General features: G+C 38.9%; 1 protein-coding gene across 9 annotated transcripts in view; it reads left to right on the top strand.

The window, feature by feature from the left end:
* Positions 1 to 18,010, top strand: part of CEP112 (centrosomal protein 112) — a 386,512-nt gene that overhangs the window by 196,093 nt on the left and 172,409 nt on the right. For all 9 annotated transcript variants that reach the window (XM_042453249.1, XM_042453248.1, XM_042453245.1 and 6 more), the window contains one exon: positions 11,796 to 11,978. In XM_042453249.1, the coding sequence (XP_042309183.1) occupies positions 11,796 to 11,978 (183 nt within the window). The remainder of the gene's footprint in view (positions 1 to 11,795; positions 11,979 to 18,010) is intronic.

The following is an 18,010-nucleotide window of genomic DNA, read 5'->3' as shown; positions in this document are numbered from 1 at the left end:
GCCCATCTGTTAGTATGCATTAGCATAGGGGTAGGCAACCTGCGGCCCGGCAAGGCCTTGGGACCGGCCCCAGCCCGGTCCTGCCGCCGATTGCCGCCGGGGCCTTTGGGGGGCAATTGTCTATAGAAGCCTCAGAAATATGCATTTATACTAACATTTTTTTTAAAAATCAGCAAATTTTTTCACGTGTCCTCCATTTTTTAAAAAAAGTGTCTTCCATTTGAAAATTTCGTCCTACATTTGTCCTGGTTTATTTATATATTTAATTTTTTTTTTTTAAAAAAAATATTTAATTATTTATTTTTTGGCTTCGGCCCCCCAGTTGTCTGAGGGACAGCAACCTGGCCCCCGGCTCAAAAAGGTTGCCTACCCCTGCATTAGCGTTTTGTGACAGAAATTCTAATTGAGTGGAACAATAATTAACTTTAATCGCAAGTGGAAAACATGCTTGCTAATCACCAGTGTTTAATTTTCGCAATTAAAAATTATTTGGTCTGTATCATTTTAAAACAGATCTATGCATTTGTTCATTAGGTGAACTCTGTTTATGTTTCCCACATATTCCACTGCATCTAATGCTAGATACGGTGATTAGCATTCCAAAAGGAAGGTATAGTAGGAGAAGGGGCACAGTTCCACGAACCTCTTTTGTTTCAATCTACCATTTCCTACCACATACTATCCACTGCATTGTGAGGGCCCCAAGATGGATTTGGATTCTTTAATCACTAGTGGAAAGCATGCTTACACTAATCACCAGTGTTTAATTCTCCCAATTAAATTTTATTTGGTGTGTATCAGTTTAAAACAGATCTGTGCATTTGTTCATTAGAGTGCATCCTATTTATTGAATATAAAAGCACCTCCCTGGTTGGTGCCAACTCCTCATCTCTCTTTTTCATTTATCTCCTTCAGATTTGTCATTTTCTTTTGATGTATTCAGGAAGGGAACTTTTATTGATTTTCTGTGTTTGTGTGTGTGTTTTAACTTAGTTTAGTTGGGCTTTCAAATCTACCAGCTGTAAGCAGAACAAAGTATATTTTTAAAAGAACAAGAGTTCCTATCTGCCAGGAGCAGCTGCCTTAGATACTTCAAAGATTTTGGACACCACAGAGAAGACAGCAGTCTTTCCTGTCTTTGAAATAGTTTCATTGTTTAGGTCAGGCTTAATTGACCTCTAGCACACAAAAATGGTTTTGTAAGGTAGTACAGTATTAATATTAGTAACAACAGCAGCAGCAGCAAGTGTGTATGTTGTTTGAATGCAACATTACACTTAATTTGCTCTATGGATGATAATGAAAGTTTGTTTTTTAGGAACTACATGAAAGTTTGTGTGCTCAGTATTTTGAATCATCAAGCCCCACCTGAGCAGTTTTGCAGAAACCTTAAAAGCTTCTCATATGCAGCAACATTTCTAGTGTCTAATTTGATTATCTTCAGTATTATTGCTGTAATTGCTGCTGTATATAGTCCCAGGTTTTTTTCTCCTAAAAGAAAGGAACCTTACCATGGACTGGCATTTCTCACTACAGTAGGCCTTTTGCATCTGCTGGGGTTTGGTTCCAGGACTTCCTGTAGATACCAAAATCTGTGGAGGCTCAAATCCCATTATATGCAGTGGCATAGTAAAATGATGTCCCTTATATAAAATAGCAAAATCAAGATTTTCTATTTGAAATGTATATATTTTTGGAATGTTTTCAATAGTGAGATCTGTGGATAAATAATCCGTGGATATAGGGGGCAATCTGTACATACAGAACCATTCCTTTAAACTGAGTACATTTTTCAGTATGAGCAGATATCTGAATGAGGCCTATTGATGCCTCAGCACAACGTAAGCATTTGGCTGGTGCACTGAAGTTTCTCTCATTTCCTTTCCAATATTTGGTGTTATTGTAAAGTCGAAGGCTTTCATGGCTGGCATCCATAGTTTTTTGTGGGTTTTTCGGGCTATGTGGCCATGTTCCAGAAAAGTTTCTTCCTGACGTTTTGCCAGCATCTGCCAACCACAGATGCTGGTGAAACGTCAGGAAGAAACTTTTCTGGAATGTGGCCACATAGCCTGAAAAACCCACAAAAAACTATTTGGTGATATTGTTTATATACTTACTGTTATTACTATTTTTTGTTTTATTTTATATTATTTTATTATAAATTGTTTCCCCCCCCCCTCATACTTTAAGGGATATGTTCATGTTTTATGTTTACTGACATAACTTTCACCTCCATCCCTTGAAAGAATGTGGGATAAAAATCACATTTTAAAATATATAACTTGGTATAGATCAAACTGTAGGAAGCCAATTTCCTATCAAAAAGTACTTTGTAAAATAGTTAAATTGGTGCAGCAGTAGAAACCATATTATTGTCATAATTTCTAGTGTGGCTTTTCCCTAGCTGTTTCCAAACTGCCATGCCATGCAGTGGTATAACTGCAGAATCTTCACAGTTATTTTTGAGAGTAACATCCACCCATATCTTGTCACCCTGTAATCTTTTTTTCCCACATGAGGCTTACTTTTAAAACACCAATGCTCATATTCAGGAGTGCCTGTTATCAGCTCCGGCTGATACGTCAGCTGCGCCCAAAGTCAGGAATTTTTCTTGGAAGTCAGGGAACCTGTAGTACACGCGCTGGTAACCTCACGTCTGGATTTCTGTAATGCACTCTACATGGGGCTACCCTTGTGCTTGGTCTGGAAACTTCAACTGGTACAGAATATGGCAGCCAGACTGGTCTCAGGTACCTCTAGAAGAGACCATATCACACCAATTTTAAGATCTCTTCACTGGCTGCCCATCAGTTTCCAGTCCCAGTATTTACAAGGTGTTGGTTATTACCTTGGTTATTACCCAGTACAAGGTGTTGGTTATTACCTTTAAAGCCCTAAATGGCCTGGGTCCAAAATATCTCCAGGACCGCCTCCTTTCATATAATCCATCCCGCACACTTAGGTCCTCTGGGAGAAATCTGCTACAACAAATAAAAACCAGGTTATCTACAACTGCCCAGAGGACTTTTTTGGCTATCGCTCCCAAACTATGGAATAGCCTGCCGGATGGGATCCGTCATATAACCACCTTAGACAGCTTTTTAAAAAGCTGTTAAGACGGATCTCTTCTGGCAGGACTTTCCTGAATGGACGCCCCACCACCAAAGAGAGGAAGTAATAGATCGATCCTGTTTGCTGTTTGCTTGTCTATTGTTGTTTGTTTTTATCTATCGTTTAAATTGTTATTTATCTTTTAACATGTTTTAAAGTGTAAAATATTTAATTTTATTTTAAGGGAGGGAGGATTGGTGGTATGATTTGTATAATTTTTAATGCTGTAAGCTGCCCTGATTGCCTGAGTGCAGATGGGGTGGGATATAAATAAATATCATCATCATCATCATCATCATCATCATCATATCTTTTTGTAATCTGTTGGCTTTCCTGGTAGGCACACGACTGTAGTCTTGCAAAGGCCAAATGACACCATAGAAAAGGCCTGTGTAATATGTGACTGCCTTTCTAGGTGAGAATAAATATGCTCTTCATAATCATCCACCTGTCTCCCCATTCTCAGCATCACAGATACATGTTGGGAGCAGAACCACAGTTAAGTGCAAGCATAGTCTTTCTTCCTAATAGTTTCTCTTCTATCTCTCCAGAAAAACCTTGCATTTGAGATCAAAGATAGTCCTATCAAGAAATGAAGTTTGGTGTATAACATCTCCAAAGCAATCCAGCAAAATTAAACCCCAAAAAATCAGATAATTTAACAATGATTGATCAAGAAGAACACATAGAGTTCACAATATTATGAAAAAAAGATACAGTGCGCCCGCGTCATACGTGGACGCGTCATACATGGCTGCCAGCATATGCTGGAAGCCACACTGGAAATAAGTCTTGTGTGCCCCGGAAGAAGTAATAGGGTGTGCACAAGCCCCATTACTCCCAAGTGGATTAAATCAAAACTGGCCCATTGGAGGTCACTTCATTTCTCCCTTTTGGGCAATGTTGCTTTAGTTAAATCATTCTGCCAAAACTATTGTTTCTTTTTTAAATGATTCCCTTCAGACCACCAAACTCATACTTTAAATGCTGGAACAAGTTAGTGGACTACCTAGTTTTTCTTGGGAAATGCCCATGCTTCTCAAAAGCAGTCAAGCATTCTAAAACTGGATAAGGAGGGTTGTCACTTTCGAAACTTGATCTTTACTTTGAAGCTTCTCAGTTAAGTCAGATCACCCAGTTGATTAGCAGAAATAGTCTGACCAATTGTGTAGACACTGAAGTTAACACTGAATCCCCTGCTGCCTTTGATCAGTTTTTTTCTGAATCTGTATATAAATTTACCAAAATTTGTAATAACCCTTTTTTGCTCATTGCCTTGGTTTTGTGGAAGAAATGGAGGATTCGTCAAACTTCCTACATCGAGTGTATTTACCTGACCCTGAAGGCCAGAGACAGTCTAGGGATTCTGTTGGTGTACCGGCCACCTCGTGCGCTAACAGACTCCCTTAACGAACTGACACAGCTGGTCTCGGAGGTATTGTTGGAGTCCCCCAGGCTTTTAGTCCTGGGGGACTTCAACATTCCCTTCTCGGCCAGCTATGTTCCATCCGGTGCGGTTCGTGAATTCATGGATACCATGACTTCCATGGGCCTGTCTCAACTGGTCTCGGGTCCAACGCATTCTGCGGGTAATATGCTTGATTTGGTCTTTTGTACGAACATGGAAAATTCGTGGGCGGAAATATCTAATATTTCCCCCCTGTCATGGACGGATCATTTCCTGGTAGAGGACAGGGGAAGCGTGTCCCTGTTAGTGCTCTTGGACATCTCAGCGGCTTTCGATACCATAGACCATGGTATCCTTCTGGGGCGCCTGGCGGAGGTGGGAATCGGGGGCACTGCGCTCCAGTAGTTCCGATCCTACCTCTCCGGGAGGTCCCAGATGGTGCAGCTGGGAGACGAGTGCTCCGATGAGAGGGCCCTTACATCTGGGGTCCCTCAGGGAGCCATTCTGTCTCCCATGCTTTTTAACATCTACATGAAACCGCTGGGAGAGATCATCCGGAGACATGGGGCGCGGTGTTATCAGTATGCTGATGACACCCAAATAGTCTTCTCTATGTCTCCGACTGATGCAGTGACCGGGATTGGCGTCTCTCCTCTCGTGGCCTGTCTGGAGTCGGTAATGGGCTGGATGAGGGACAACAGACTCTGAATCCAGAGAAGACGGAAGTACTCGTGATAGGTTCCCCCGGTCCGGGGTTGGCGGTGGTTCCTCCAGTCCTGAACGGAATCACGCTTTCCGTGAAGGACTCTGTACGCAGCTTGGGGGTGCTCCTGGACTCGTCGCTCCACCTTACATCTCAGGTGGATGCGACGGTCAGGAGCACCTGCTATCAGCTTCGGCTGATACGCCAGTTGCGTCCCTACCTCGACCGGGGAGACCTTGAAACGGTTGTACACGCCCTGGTAACCTCTCGTTTGGATTTCTGCAACGCGCTCTACATGGGGCAACCCTTGTACCATACCCGGAAGCTGCAACTTGTGCAGAATATGGCAGCCCGTCTGGTCACTGGCACTGCCAGAGCCAGTCATATAACACCAGTCCTTAAAGACTTACATTGGCTGCCTATTCGCTTCCGGGCGCAATACAAGGTGTTGGTAATTACCTATAAAGCCCTAAATGGCTTGGGCCCAGGGTACCTGGAGGACCGCCTCTCTCCGTACAATCCGCCCCGCGCACTTCGATCTTCAGGGCAGCTATTATTAAGTGTTCCAGAGGCGAAATATAATTCCACCTCTAGGAGGGCTTTTTCCATCTCAGCCCCCCAACCTCTGGAACGCGCTGCCCTTCGAGCTCCGCTCAGCCACCTCCCTAGCCCAATTCAGGAAGGGGTTAAAAACCCATTTATTTGAACAAGCTTACCCTGACCAGTAACTCTCCCCCCCCCCTTGTCAGCCTTGTCAGCATTGTTTTGCCGACATGTTATTTTTATTATTTTTATTGAACTGCTTTTAATGTATTTTATTTGATTTTGTGTAATGTATTGTTTTTCTTGTTGTTCACCGCCCTGATTTTTAGAAGGGCGGTATATAAATAAAATTTTATTATTATTATTATTATTATTATTATTATTATTATTATTATTATTATCTCTTGGCTCCCTACCTTTCCGCTTTATGGTCTTTTCTTACTCATCCTCTTTTCCAGAGCCCAGAAAAATACGCAGTTTCGAGGCTGGGAGGTTTATGGCCTGTATACAGTTAGGGACCTATTCCACAATGGGACGACTATCACAACGGAGCAACTAATCTGTGCTCTGGGCCCTGGTCATCAGAACTGGTATCAAACAGATACAATTATTCTTAAAGAAACTGCTTCAGATACAGGAATATCCTTGCCCACTTACTTTTTTTGAAAACATGTGCATCTCTCTGGCTATATATGCTAAAGGCCAAATAAAATGCGTATATAATTGTCTGTTAGAAGAAACATTTGGGAACTCAACGTTTCATAAGGCAGGATGGGAAGCAGAACTTTCCCTTTCAATTGATAGTAACACCTGGGAAAATACATGGACTCATTTACCATTTAAAACTAGGTCCATTGCCATTAAAGAGAATACTATCAAGTTTCTCATCAGTGGTACCTCACCCCAGTCAAACTGGCCCTTATGCCTACCAATGCTAATCCAAAATGCTGGAGGGGTTGTGAAGCTAAGGGAACCTTTGTACATATGTGGCTGGATTGTCTCTTAGTGCATGAGTACTGGACAGAAATTTTACAACTGATCTCCAAGACCGCTAAACAAAGTATACAATTACGTATCACCACTCCTGCTCCTGTTCTCCATTTTTATGAATGAAAATAAAGCCCTGCAGCATAAAGAACTTATTAGTTTGCTTCTGGTTGTTGCCAGGCTTGAGATAGAAAGGAACTGGAAAACTGGAAAGTTGAATATTGCAGGATGGTGGACTAGACTCTGGGATGTGTGGTTGTAACGAATATCCAAACCACAATCCTTTTCTATAATGGCAAGCGCCTGGGACTTTTGTTATCCCACTGCTGCCAACCAATTTATATAACGAACCTCCTTTCTTAGATGGCAGGTTCGCTGTATTATCTAATATAGTAGCGTGGATATAATAGATACGACTGACAAGCCTTCAGGTAAACCAAAATATGAACTTTATTGAACAAAAGGTTTGAACATATATTCCTTGAACTAAATGATATTATATAACTGTTAGTTCTGGCACGTGTTACTTAGTTACATTCGTATTCTTTACTTTGCTACTGTTATTCCTCTTTCCCCAGATTCTCTTCAACCACATCAGGACTTTCCTGTCCCTTTTTAGGCATTTCTTATTTCTAGCTCAGCCACCAAGGCTAACAATATCTTTTAAGATATAATGTAGCCCCTCTTTTAGAGTCTGGCTACCCAGAGTCTTTTTTCTAGACTCCCCCAAAACTAATATGGTCCCTCTCTGGACCAAACAGTTCCCTATCTAACTATTCCCTCAGGAATGTCTGGAACCCAGTCCCCTCTTGGACTTGACTGTTCCCCTCAACATTCTAAACCCTAACTGACAACTCAGCTGCCAAGCAGAATGTTCAAATTCCTCATCTAGCACCTGATTGGCTCAGGGCATCTGGCCTCCGATTGCCTGATTGGCAGTCAGCTCGTTACAGTGGTTAATGGAGAAAATGGCAGATTATAACAACAGAGCGAGAGGTTTACACTCTGGATTGACCTTTCATAAGATTTGGCACCCATTTATTGAATACATCCAGCAAGATTTAGTCTCTAGACATCCCCCAATTTTAGCTAAATTTTTATGGAAAGATGTCTTTCAGGATCCCTGAACACACCTTTTATCTATAACTTTCAGGGCCTTACCTGGGTTATTGCCTGTATTTATTGTTGATTTGGTGTACAGTTTGCTGTCATGTTTTAGAATGTGTTAATAAAATTTTAATTTTTTTAAAAAATGCCCAATTACTTCCAATGGGTCTCAAGCGTATGCATTTTTTCTTTTACGTGGAGGTGTGTGTGTGGTCCAGAACAGTTCTTCCACGTAAGAGAAGAGCCGCCTGTATAAATTTAGTGTTCACCTTTTACTAACATTTTTTTTCCAGAAAATGTACTTCGAGTTATACAGAAAGATAAGGAAGACAAAAAAATCAAAGGGATCAAATAGAAGAATAAATGTTTTTTTAATTTAAATGTCTCTGGAACAGGTGGTTTTATTGCTGAATATTATAAAGGATTTATATGTTTATTATCAGGCAGCTTACATAATCCATAAGTGTTATTTATGCCCACAGAAGGTCCCATGAATCCTAAGAGGCTTCTATGAATGGACTGGGGAAATTAATTTACCCATGATTCCTTGTTCACTTGTGGTGACCCCTATCATGCGTTTTTCCTGGCAGTATTTGTCCATAGGAGGTTGGCCATTGCCCACCTCTGAGACTGAGAGCATGTGTCTTGCCCAAGGTCACCCAGTGGGTTTCATGGTTAAGCTGGGAATCGAACTCTGGTCTCCAGAGTAGTAGTCCAACATTCAACCACTACTCTATGTAGACTCTGTTATTCATGGGAGGGCTCAACTACAATAGTTCACCTGATTTTTTTGTGTGTTCTTGTGTGTGCCACAAGTTGGAAACAACTTGAAGGCAGACAGCAACAACAACAACATAGACTCTATCCTCTACACACCTGAGAGTAAGCCACACTGAACACATGGAGGTGGGCCTCTAGGTAGACATTGTGATTGCAAGTGTCTTCCTCAATTAAGGATGACTAGATGATAATGGATGAGAGAAGTAGTATACCCCTCCCCTGATTGTGTCCTGGTTCCTTCTACTTGCTGCATGCCTCATGTTTGGTAGAGATAAATGTTTTTGCATTTTCTTTTGAGATATTATTTATGTATTCCTATATCTTCTAACATTATCTTCAAAGTTTTTGCTATTAAAATAGTGAAAGGATGGGTGGAATAGTAAATCATGTTGGCACATTTGCATTCACTTTCAAGGGTCTTATATATATATTTTTGGTATGTCAATTGCGTTTTTAAAAATTGCTTTTTAAAGGTTTTAAAACTGTGTTTCTTCATACATGCTGGAATAGGTAGGAATAGAGTTAGGACCTCCTGTAGGTGTCAACTAGCAGCTTCGAAAAGTTTTATTTATTTCAAGGATTTACATCCCACCATTCCCCCACAATGGGATTCAAAAGTTATGGTTAATAATATGTTTTAGTTTTCATACTCTGCTCATTCCTAATGCCTACCTTGAATAATTTCCTGTATATTTGTTGTGTTGTGTGGGTTCAAGTTATTTCTGACTTACTGTGACCCTAAGTCTATAATGGGGTTTTCTTGGCAAGATTTGTTCAGAAGAGGCTTGCCATCACTTTCCCCTGCATGTGACTCGCCCAAGGTCACCCAGTAGGTTTCATGGCTGAACTGGGAATCGAACCATGGTTTCCAGAGTCATAGTCCAACAGTCAAACACTACGCTATGCTGGCTCTCATATTTAAATGTACCACCACTGAATTTTATTTTGTTTGATTAAACATGAAGTGAAACTGATTGGTTATTTTAACATAATAGAATTAGAAAACCGTTGAAACAGAAGCACAATTGCTTCTTCTCAGACATTAGGGTCACTAGGGATAGTGAAAAGGTTCAGCCTCCATACCAGTGATATCAGTGACTGAAAAATACCATTCTATCATGCAGCTCAGTACTGTCATTCATTGTTAAATAGGGACTGCTTAGGTTGTAATTCATGTCTATGGTCAGAGCATGTAGATCTTTTCTGCTTTTCTGACTTTCTAAGCTTCCCTTGGATTCCTTTAATATATTGGTTTTCTCTTTGCTGAGCATTTACTAAAATGGTTTTTTTCTGATCATTCTCTTCTTGTTTCAAGGAATCCAACCAGGCATACTTTAGATATTTCTGTGGTTCATACACTTTGAAATAACTATTTAGTGCAAGATTGACTAGCTAATCAAATAATCAGTTGGGCAATTTAAAACTGTAGTATTAGTTAAGATATACTTTACAGGTGTGATATGTAAATTAAACATCAGTTTTATTATAATTATACAAAACATTTCATGACATTTTGGCTTGTCTTGATTTGTCGTGGTCTTTGGATTGATTTTACGTGACAGAGCATCATATTAAGAAAGCCTCCCTCCATGCAAGTGGCTTCAGGCCTAGGGACATTAGAGAGAGAAAAAATTCCAGTTAAGATGATTTCAACCACAACTTCCAGAATCCCCCAGCAAGTATGCCCACTGGCCATGCTACTTATGGGTTTTGAGGGAATGGTAATTAAAAAAACCTTATCCAAGCTTTGATTTGAACTAATTCACAGTTGTGTGGCAAATCTTGATAACGAGTGCTTATTTTTGAGTAATAACAGCAGTGCTTTGTTCTGTGAAATCATGCAAAAATGTGTTGCATAAAATGTTTCCTCTTGTGAGTCTGGGAATATTCCCTCCCCCTAATTGGATCTAGAATGATGGGGAGAAAAAACAACAACCCACTTTTAATTATAACATTCAGAATCTTTATGACAGCCAATTACAATGACAGATTTTAAAACTAAACAACAAAAATCATGGCACAGCTGACAAGGACAGAGAATGGATGTGTTTAAAAAATGAATGCTATCACTTTAAGATAAGGTGCCTGCCCGCTTTCCTCACACAAACAGGATCGATTCTGAGCAGACTCCTACTGTTTGCTTTTTCTTTTTTGGAAGAAGAAGAAGAAGAGGAAAAGGGATTCTCACGCTGAATGTAACCAACATATTCTCGATAACAGCGGGGTTTTTTTTCTTCTCCTGAAATCCACCAAAACTGAAGAAAAATCCAAGTGACTGTTCTTAGCAGCTGTGTGGCCTGGAGTTCACTAGGAAAGCTGGCTTCCTGCAGTCCCCTATTCATCACCTGCTTCAAAGGCAGCCTAGCTGGCTATAGTTTGCAGGCCAGGTAGGGTGCCATTGTGTACAGCCTGGGAGGATTAGTATCAAAGCTGCGGCAACCAGGCCCTTGGTCTCAGGCTGCCATTCAGTGTAACGGGGAGAGGCTAAGACTGGCCAAGGTCATCGTATCCAGTGTGCTGTGGACTGGGAAAGGATCCTTCCTGAGAATAGAATGCTTCTTATGAAATCATGGCGCAAGCTTGCAGCACAGCAGGTGCCCTTCTGAAACACATACATCTGTTTATGTTGGTGGTACCGTGGCTGACAACAAAATAATAGAGGGTTGTGGGGTTTTTTTTAGATAATAATTTTTTCCCCTTTGGCGAAAAGAGTACAGATACAGTCGCGCAGACGGTCTTTCATTTTGGAGAAATGATGACAAAATATTTACCAGATTGAGCTGAAGCTTTTGTGTGTGTGCACGCGTGAAAAGCAGAAGAGACTGCGATTTAACCATTTTTAATCTGTATCACGGCTGGATACCAGCAGCAGGATGCAAAAATCCCCCCTCTCCCATGTTCTGACATTCGTACCAGTACAAATGTAAAATGGACGGGATTTGCCTAGTTGTCATGCATAACGAAATTATTCGGAAGAATTTTCTTTTTCCCCAAGACAAAGGTAATAAAAAAAATGGTGAGGTAAGAATGACGTAAAAAATAAAGATAAAACCAACTTGATGAAATTGTGGGGGGAGAAAAATTAAGCTGTAAGATGAGTTGTCATGACGACAGGGATGTTCTGTTGATGAACTGTACTCTTCATTGTCCAATCAGATAGTAGAGCTGAAGCTGGAGCATGAACAGGAGAAGACGCACCTATTCCAACAGCATAACACAGAAAAGGATTGCCTGGTCCGAGACCATGAACGGGAAATTGAGAAACTAGAAAAACAGCTTCGGGCTGCCATGACAGAGTACGACAATAAAAGTCAAGAATGCAGGAAACGAGATGCGCAGGTAATAATCACTAACATTTCAAATGTCATAGGTTTCCTTTTTTAAAAAAAATAGTATATCCTGTTTTCGAATATAGTTGTTAATGCACGCTGTTTGATCATTTGCAAAACTGACGTATAAACACAATTTTGTTTTGTCTTTTCCCCCCTACCGCTCCCTCCCCATGCCACTGCTGAAAAAGGCTTTAACTGCAAAAAACCACAGGTAGCCAGATTAAGAATCCCATGGTGTGCAATAACTTGGCCTCTTATTTATAATCTTGTCTCATTTTCTTTCATGATGGATTTAAGGGTGGAAAAGGTATTTCTCCCTCCCCCTTTATCTACAATAACCCTCTTCTTCCCCCCTCTGGGTAAATCTGGATAAATCTGTATTAAATATGAGTTATTCATATGGATTCTTTTTCGTTTCTATCTCTGCAGGTAGCCCACAAATTACTCGTACTTAAGTTTTCACATGATTTCTTAATGTTCCCGTTTTTTCTTTATGCATGTGGTTCACTGAATTTATTTGATGTGATGCTTTGAAATTTTTGTTGGTTTCCGTTAGATATGGATTTCAGCTTAGACATACATTTATGTGTTTGAATATGTAAAATTACGTCTGTGTGAGCTGCACACATATGTGTGCATACACATACACACGTCTGTAAATATATGCGCACACCCCTTCCATCTTTATGGTCACTGTTGGAAACCATTTACTAGAATAACCCCCAGCTGTGGTAGCATTTGACTCTTCAAACATATGGATGAAATGTGCACTGTCAGCATGGAAAATTATCTTTATTAGTTAGGGTTTTTTTTTTAAATGATTAATCATGATGATGATTGCATTTATCATGCGGATATCTAGACATAGTTAATTATTCAAAATGTATGTGCTCTAAAGTCCTGAAGAAAAGACACTAAAAATTCTAAGAGTATACAGGAAAACAGGAAAATAATTATTTTTATCAGTATGCATTAGAATGGCTTGGATAATTTTGTACAAAACTGAGCATCTCTGTTTCTGTCATTTACCCGCCATGTATATTTTTTTCTAAGGATCCTTTTTCCATTCTTGGTGAAAGACTGAATATGTTGGCATCTCTTATTTTGTGTATGATAGTAGATTATTACAGTAGTCTTCCATATCTAAGCAAAATATATTATTTATTTTATTGTTTTGTTTTACAAAAGCCGCATATTCCAGTAACTAACAAAAAATTAAGTAAATAAGTAGAAGAGATGCTGGTACATTTTAATTTGTTTTTTTCCTTTTGATTTATTGGTTAAAGAAGGAAGGAATATATTTCATGCATATTTAATATAAAAAATGGATGCTTTTGGAAAGGATCACCTTCCTCATTCAGGTAGCATCCTACTGCTGCATATTCATTTTCATAGCTTTCTTTCACCTGCAGTACCCAAACTGAGATATTGATCAAATCCATTTGACTTTTTACTGGGGGATATATGGAACTAATTATGAGTATGGTATGCATACTCAATAATTAATGTATATAAAGCATATGTCAAATCAACTCAAATTTTTTTGCCTTCTTTTATATATATGCTGGTTATATATGTGCTGTAGATGCAGTGGTTGAAGCAGTCCCGCTGGAATCCATGGAATTCAAGAATGTAGCCTAGTTATTTGTAATTATTAGGAGTTAAATATTTAATTACATATACATTCATTGCACTTCGTTGATTGTACAGATTATGAGTGATTTTGGAGTGGCCACTTGTTAGACTTTCTGGTCTTTGCTAGTTTGCTTCCTACAATTCACAGTAGAGGTTGGCATTTGTGGTATTTTGAAGTGTTATTCAATTAATATGTATGCTGAGGCCATTATTTTACCACAAATCAGCGCTTGAGGGCTGGAATGAATTGTATTGGTCAGCATGGTTTCTGTGTAATCCCACACATCTTTTGCTGCTACTATGTAGTAGTTCATAATTAATTGCAAAACATTTCAAAAATTGAATATGCTGATATGGAAAATACTATTAAAAATGACAATTTTTATATTTTTTCATTTTCATTTGAGCATTACTGTCACAGCAGTACAATTAAGAGAATCTGTCCTTATCTAGATTATTTGTTCTAAATGATGATATAGTAACTACTACCGTTCTAATAGTGTGTTGTGGGTGGGATCAAGAGTGCAAGTACATTGATTGGTTAAATGGTTATGATATTATTGTTAATGCCAATTCAGTGGGATCCCCCTAAGAAAAACGCTCTTTGTACAACAGCCCAAGACAGACATTTATAGCACAGTTGTTGCAGGGAGCAAAAACAACTGTTGAGAACCGGAAATCCTTGTATCTTAGTGATAAGCTGGGCGTGTAGAGTCACATTTCATTTAGCCAGTTTTCTTCCTGCATTTCAGTAAATTGAAAATGAATGGGCTGGATTCCCTATGATAAACTATGGGCATAATTCATAACAGTGAAAGTGGAGAGGAAGGATAGTAGATGACAAAATGTGAGGACACTGTTTCTATTGCTATTATATACAACGAACAGATCCTGGTTAAATATTTTGTTCTGCAATTTGATGACGGCATTGTATTTTTGTAAGGAATATGACTCTTAAACTGAAGGCCCTTGGTTAACAAATAAAATTAATAAAAATATTCTGGAAGTAGCTCCAGTTGGTTTTGCATGTAGCTTGATGGACTGTTTAAAACAGCTTGGGTAGTGACATTTTCAAAGCCTTATCAAAGTATGGCTGGCAGGTACCTGTAGGTATAAGATAAAAGAGTACATTCATTGTTAAATACAGTCATGTTTTTGTGTGAATCATGTTTGCAAAATATGGCTTCTCACAGTGATGTGATGGAAGCCATTTTGTATGACCAATTTTTTGGAATAATAATAATACAATTTATTTATAGCCCGCCTCTCCCCGAAGGATCGAGGCAGGTAACAATCAAAATCAAAATTTTATCAGTAGTTTATACAAAGTTTATTTGAAATATGAAGAACACTCTATATAGTAATGTTGGCTTGTTCTGAAAGATCCAGCTGATTTGTGGTTTGAGGTTTTCAGGTAACAGTAATGAATACATTTTCCATTACTGTTTTACACATTTCCTTCAAAGATGGATATCTTGGTTTTTTAAAAAAAAATTAATGGAAAATTTAATAAAGTTCTATACAAAAGAGAATTTTGAGAAGACAGTAGGTTTTCTTTTTCTTTGTTACACTATAATCTTTGTGGTCATGATAGATGCATTTTTGGATAAATTTGCAAAAGGTGAACTAAAAACCTGTGTGAATATTTTGTAATGCTGTGTATTATCCCAAAAGTTCTACAAATTGTTACATCCATTTCCAGGACTTGCTTATTTTAAAATATTATTTAGATTAATCCTATTTGGGAATAGCAACTAATGTGAGGGATTGGTCACCAAAATATAAAGGAATACTTTGCTGGATTTTATTCCTACCCTTAATGTTCCACCAGAATCTTTTGCAAGTCATTTATTCTGTTGGAATTGAAATAGCTTCTTTCTTAACTACAAAAAGACATACATTGACTTATGAAAGAGAAATGTTTTCATTGAGTTCATTTTAATTTAAAATTCTAGCAAAAATATGTGCAAAAAGTAGGTACCTAGACTTTGTTACTTTATGGTTATATATAGTATTCACATATGTATCATGAATATAATGATTCCCTCTTTGGAGAAGTTATTTTAATAGCGGATGCAAAGTACTCAGATTGTAAAAAAATTGACTTACTATAACAAAATTTTCACAGGAAAAGATTGGCTCTTTGCCTTTTACCTAGTTTTTACTTTGCTGCTAGCAGATGTAGCAGTTTCCCTGTCATACTATTTCTTGATCCAATTAATGTCACCTTTTCCCACATGACACAGATTTTTGCCACTTCAAGGAGTGAACTGTTCCCATCTGCTGCATAAAGTTGTATCTTCTTAATCCTTATTCCTTGGCCATTTGACCTTTGGATAGAGAAGAAAGGAAACCACTTCAGAGAAACTACATGACTTTGTTCTGTTGTAAAATAGGCACCAGAAAAATGAAACCTTTCCCCCCATTTTCTGTTACAATACTCTGCCCTGCCATTTTCTTCCATTCATAAAGGTCTTACCAATAAATTGAGCAGTATAATAGTCTACATCAGTAATGTTATAGTGGATCAGTAGCTAAAATGTTGATATGGTATCCACTTGACCCTGAATGCTTGCTATCCGTTAAATGGAAAATATTTTATATCTGCATGTATGTGTGTTTTATATAATCATGTGTCATAGTGAATGAAAACAATGTTCTGAATATTTTCATATATGAAAACAAAGATAAGAAAAATATGTAATTAAGAGATAACAAACTGTTCATACCTAATATTTTATTTCTCTTTCTTCCTATTCTGCCATCCTTTTTTTTATTCTCTGTTTTCCTGCTCAGCTTAATTTAATTTTACACACTATGGGGCAAAACAAACTGTCCTGAAATGGGGGCTGGAAGTGCCTGCTTTAACCCCGGAGGGACGGTGCAGCAGCCAAACCATGCAGCGTCCCTCCAGAGTAAAAAGAACCTGCAAAACCCAGGTTCTTTTTATGGTGCCTAGCTGATGTCATGAGTGTGCCATTGACACACCGATGATGTAAGTGATGCACAGTGACGTTTGTACGCTGCGCGTCCCCTACATCATCATGGCGGTGCACGTTTGGATGGGATGCTGCCATGATGCCACCACCTGAACGGACTAGGGTTCCGGAGTGTACAGTTGCTGTGTGCTCCGGAACCCTAGTATCAGCCCCATCTGTCCCGGGCCTGAGTCTCCTTTATCCAGAATTCTGAAATCTGAAATATTCCAAAACCCTTTTTCATGGGTGGCTGAGATAGTGACACATTTGCTTTCTGATGGTTCAATGTACACAAACTTTGTTCATGCACAAAAATTATTTAAATTATTGCATAAAATAAATTGGTAAGCAATATAGAAATGTACTTGCTATTGCTATTGCTATAAAATTACCCTCAGGCTATATGAAACATAAGGTGTATATGAAACATAAATGAGTTGTTTTTTAGAGTTGAGTCCCATCTCCAAGATATTTCATTGTGTATTTATATGCAAATACAGGTATTCTGAAATCTCCCACCCCCTCAAAAAATCTGAAATCCAGAACACTCTGGTCCTGAGCATTTCAGATAAGGGAGACTCAACCTGTATCATTTATTCACTAAATTAGTGTTATACAATATTTCCAACTCTTTCTTTAAAACCATCCTTTGCCTTTCAGAAAATTCCTAAACAACTAAGATTCCAAGACTTTGAGGTGCAGCTCTTGATGTCTTTTGATTCCTATTTTATTAGGCGAGGTGGAACTTATTTCGATCTAATATCTAATAATATTTTGATCTAATATCTAATAATCTAATAATAATTGGTTGACTGGCCAAACCCAAAGGGTGCTCAATAATGGCTTCTTTTCATCCTGGAGAGAAGTGGCCAGTGGGGTCCCACAGGGGTTCTGTCCTGGGCCTAGTGCTATTTCGCATCTTTATCAATGACTTGGATGACAGAATTGGGGGCATACTTATCCAATTTGCAGATGACACCAAATTAGGAGGAGTAGCTAGATCAAAATTCAAAATGACCTTAATAGATTAGAAAGCTGGGCCAAAGCTAACAAAATGAAAGTCAACACGGAGAAATGTAAGGTACTGCACTTACGGCGGAAAAATGAAATGAACAGATAAAGGATGGGGAACACCTGGCTGAACAAGACTACGTGTGAAAGGGATCTAGGAGTCAAAGTAGGCCACAAGTTGAACATAAGTCAACAGTGCGATGCAGCAGCTAAAAATGTCAATGCAATTTTAGGCTGCATCAATAAAAGTATAGTGTCTTGATCAAGGGAAGTAATAGTGCCACTCTATTCTGCTCTGGTCAGGCCCCACCTGGAATATTGTGTCCAATTCTGGGCACCACAATTCAAAAAGGACATTGAGAAACTAGAGGGTATTCAAAGGAGGGCACCTAAAATGGTGAAGGGTCTGGAAACC

Source organism: Sceloporus undulatus, chromosome 2 (genome assembly GCF_019175285.1).
Source record: "Sceloporus undulatus isolate JIND9_A2432 ecotype Alabama chromosome 2, SceUnd_v1.1, whole genome shotgun sequence".
NCBI classification, from domain to species: Eukaryota; Metazoa; Chordata; class Lepidosauria; order Squamata; family Phrynosomatidae; genus Sceloporus; species Sceloporus undulatus.
This window is presented reverse-complemented; position numbering and strand designations above follow the sequence as displayed.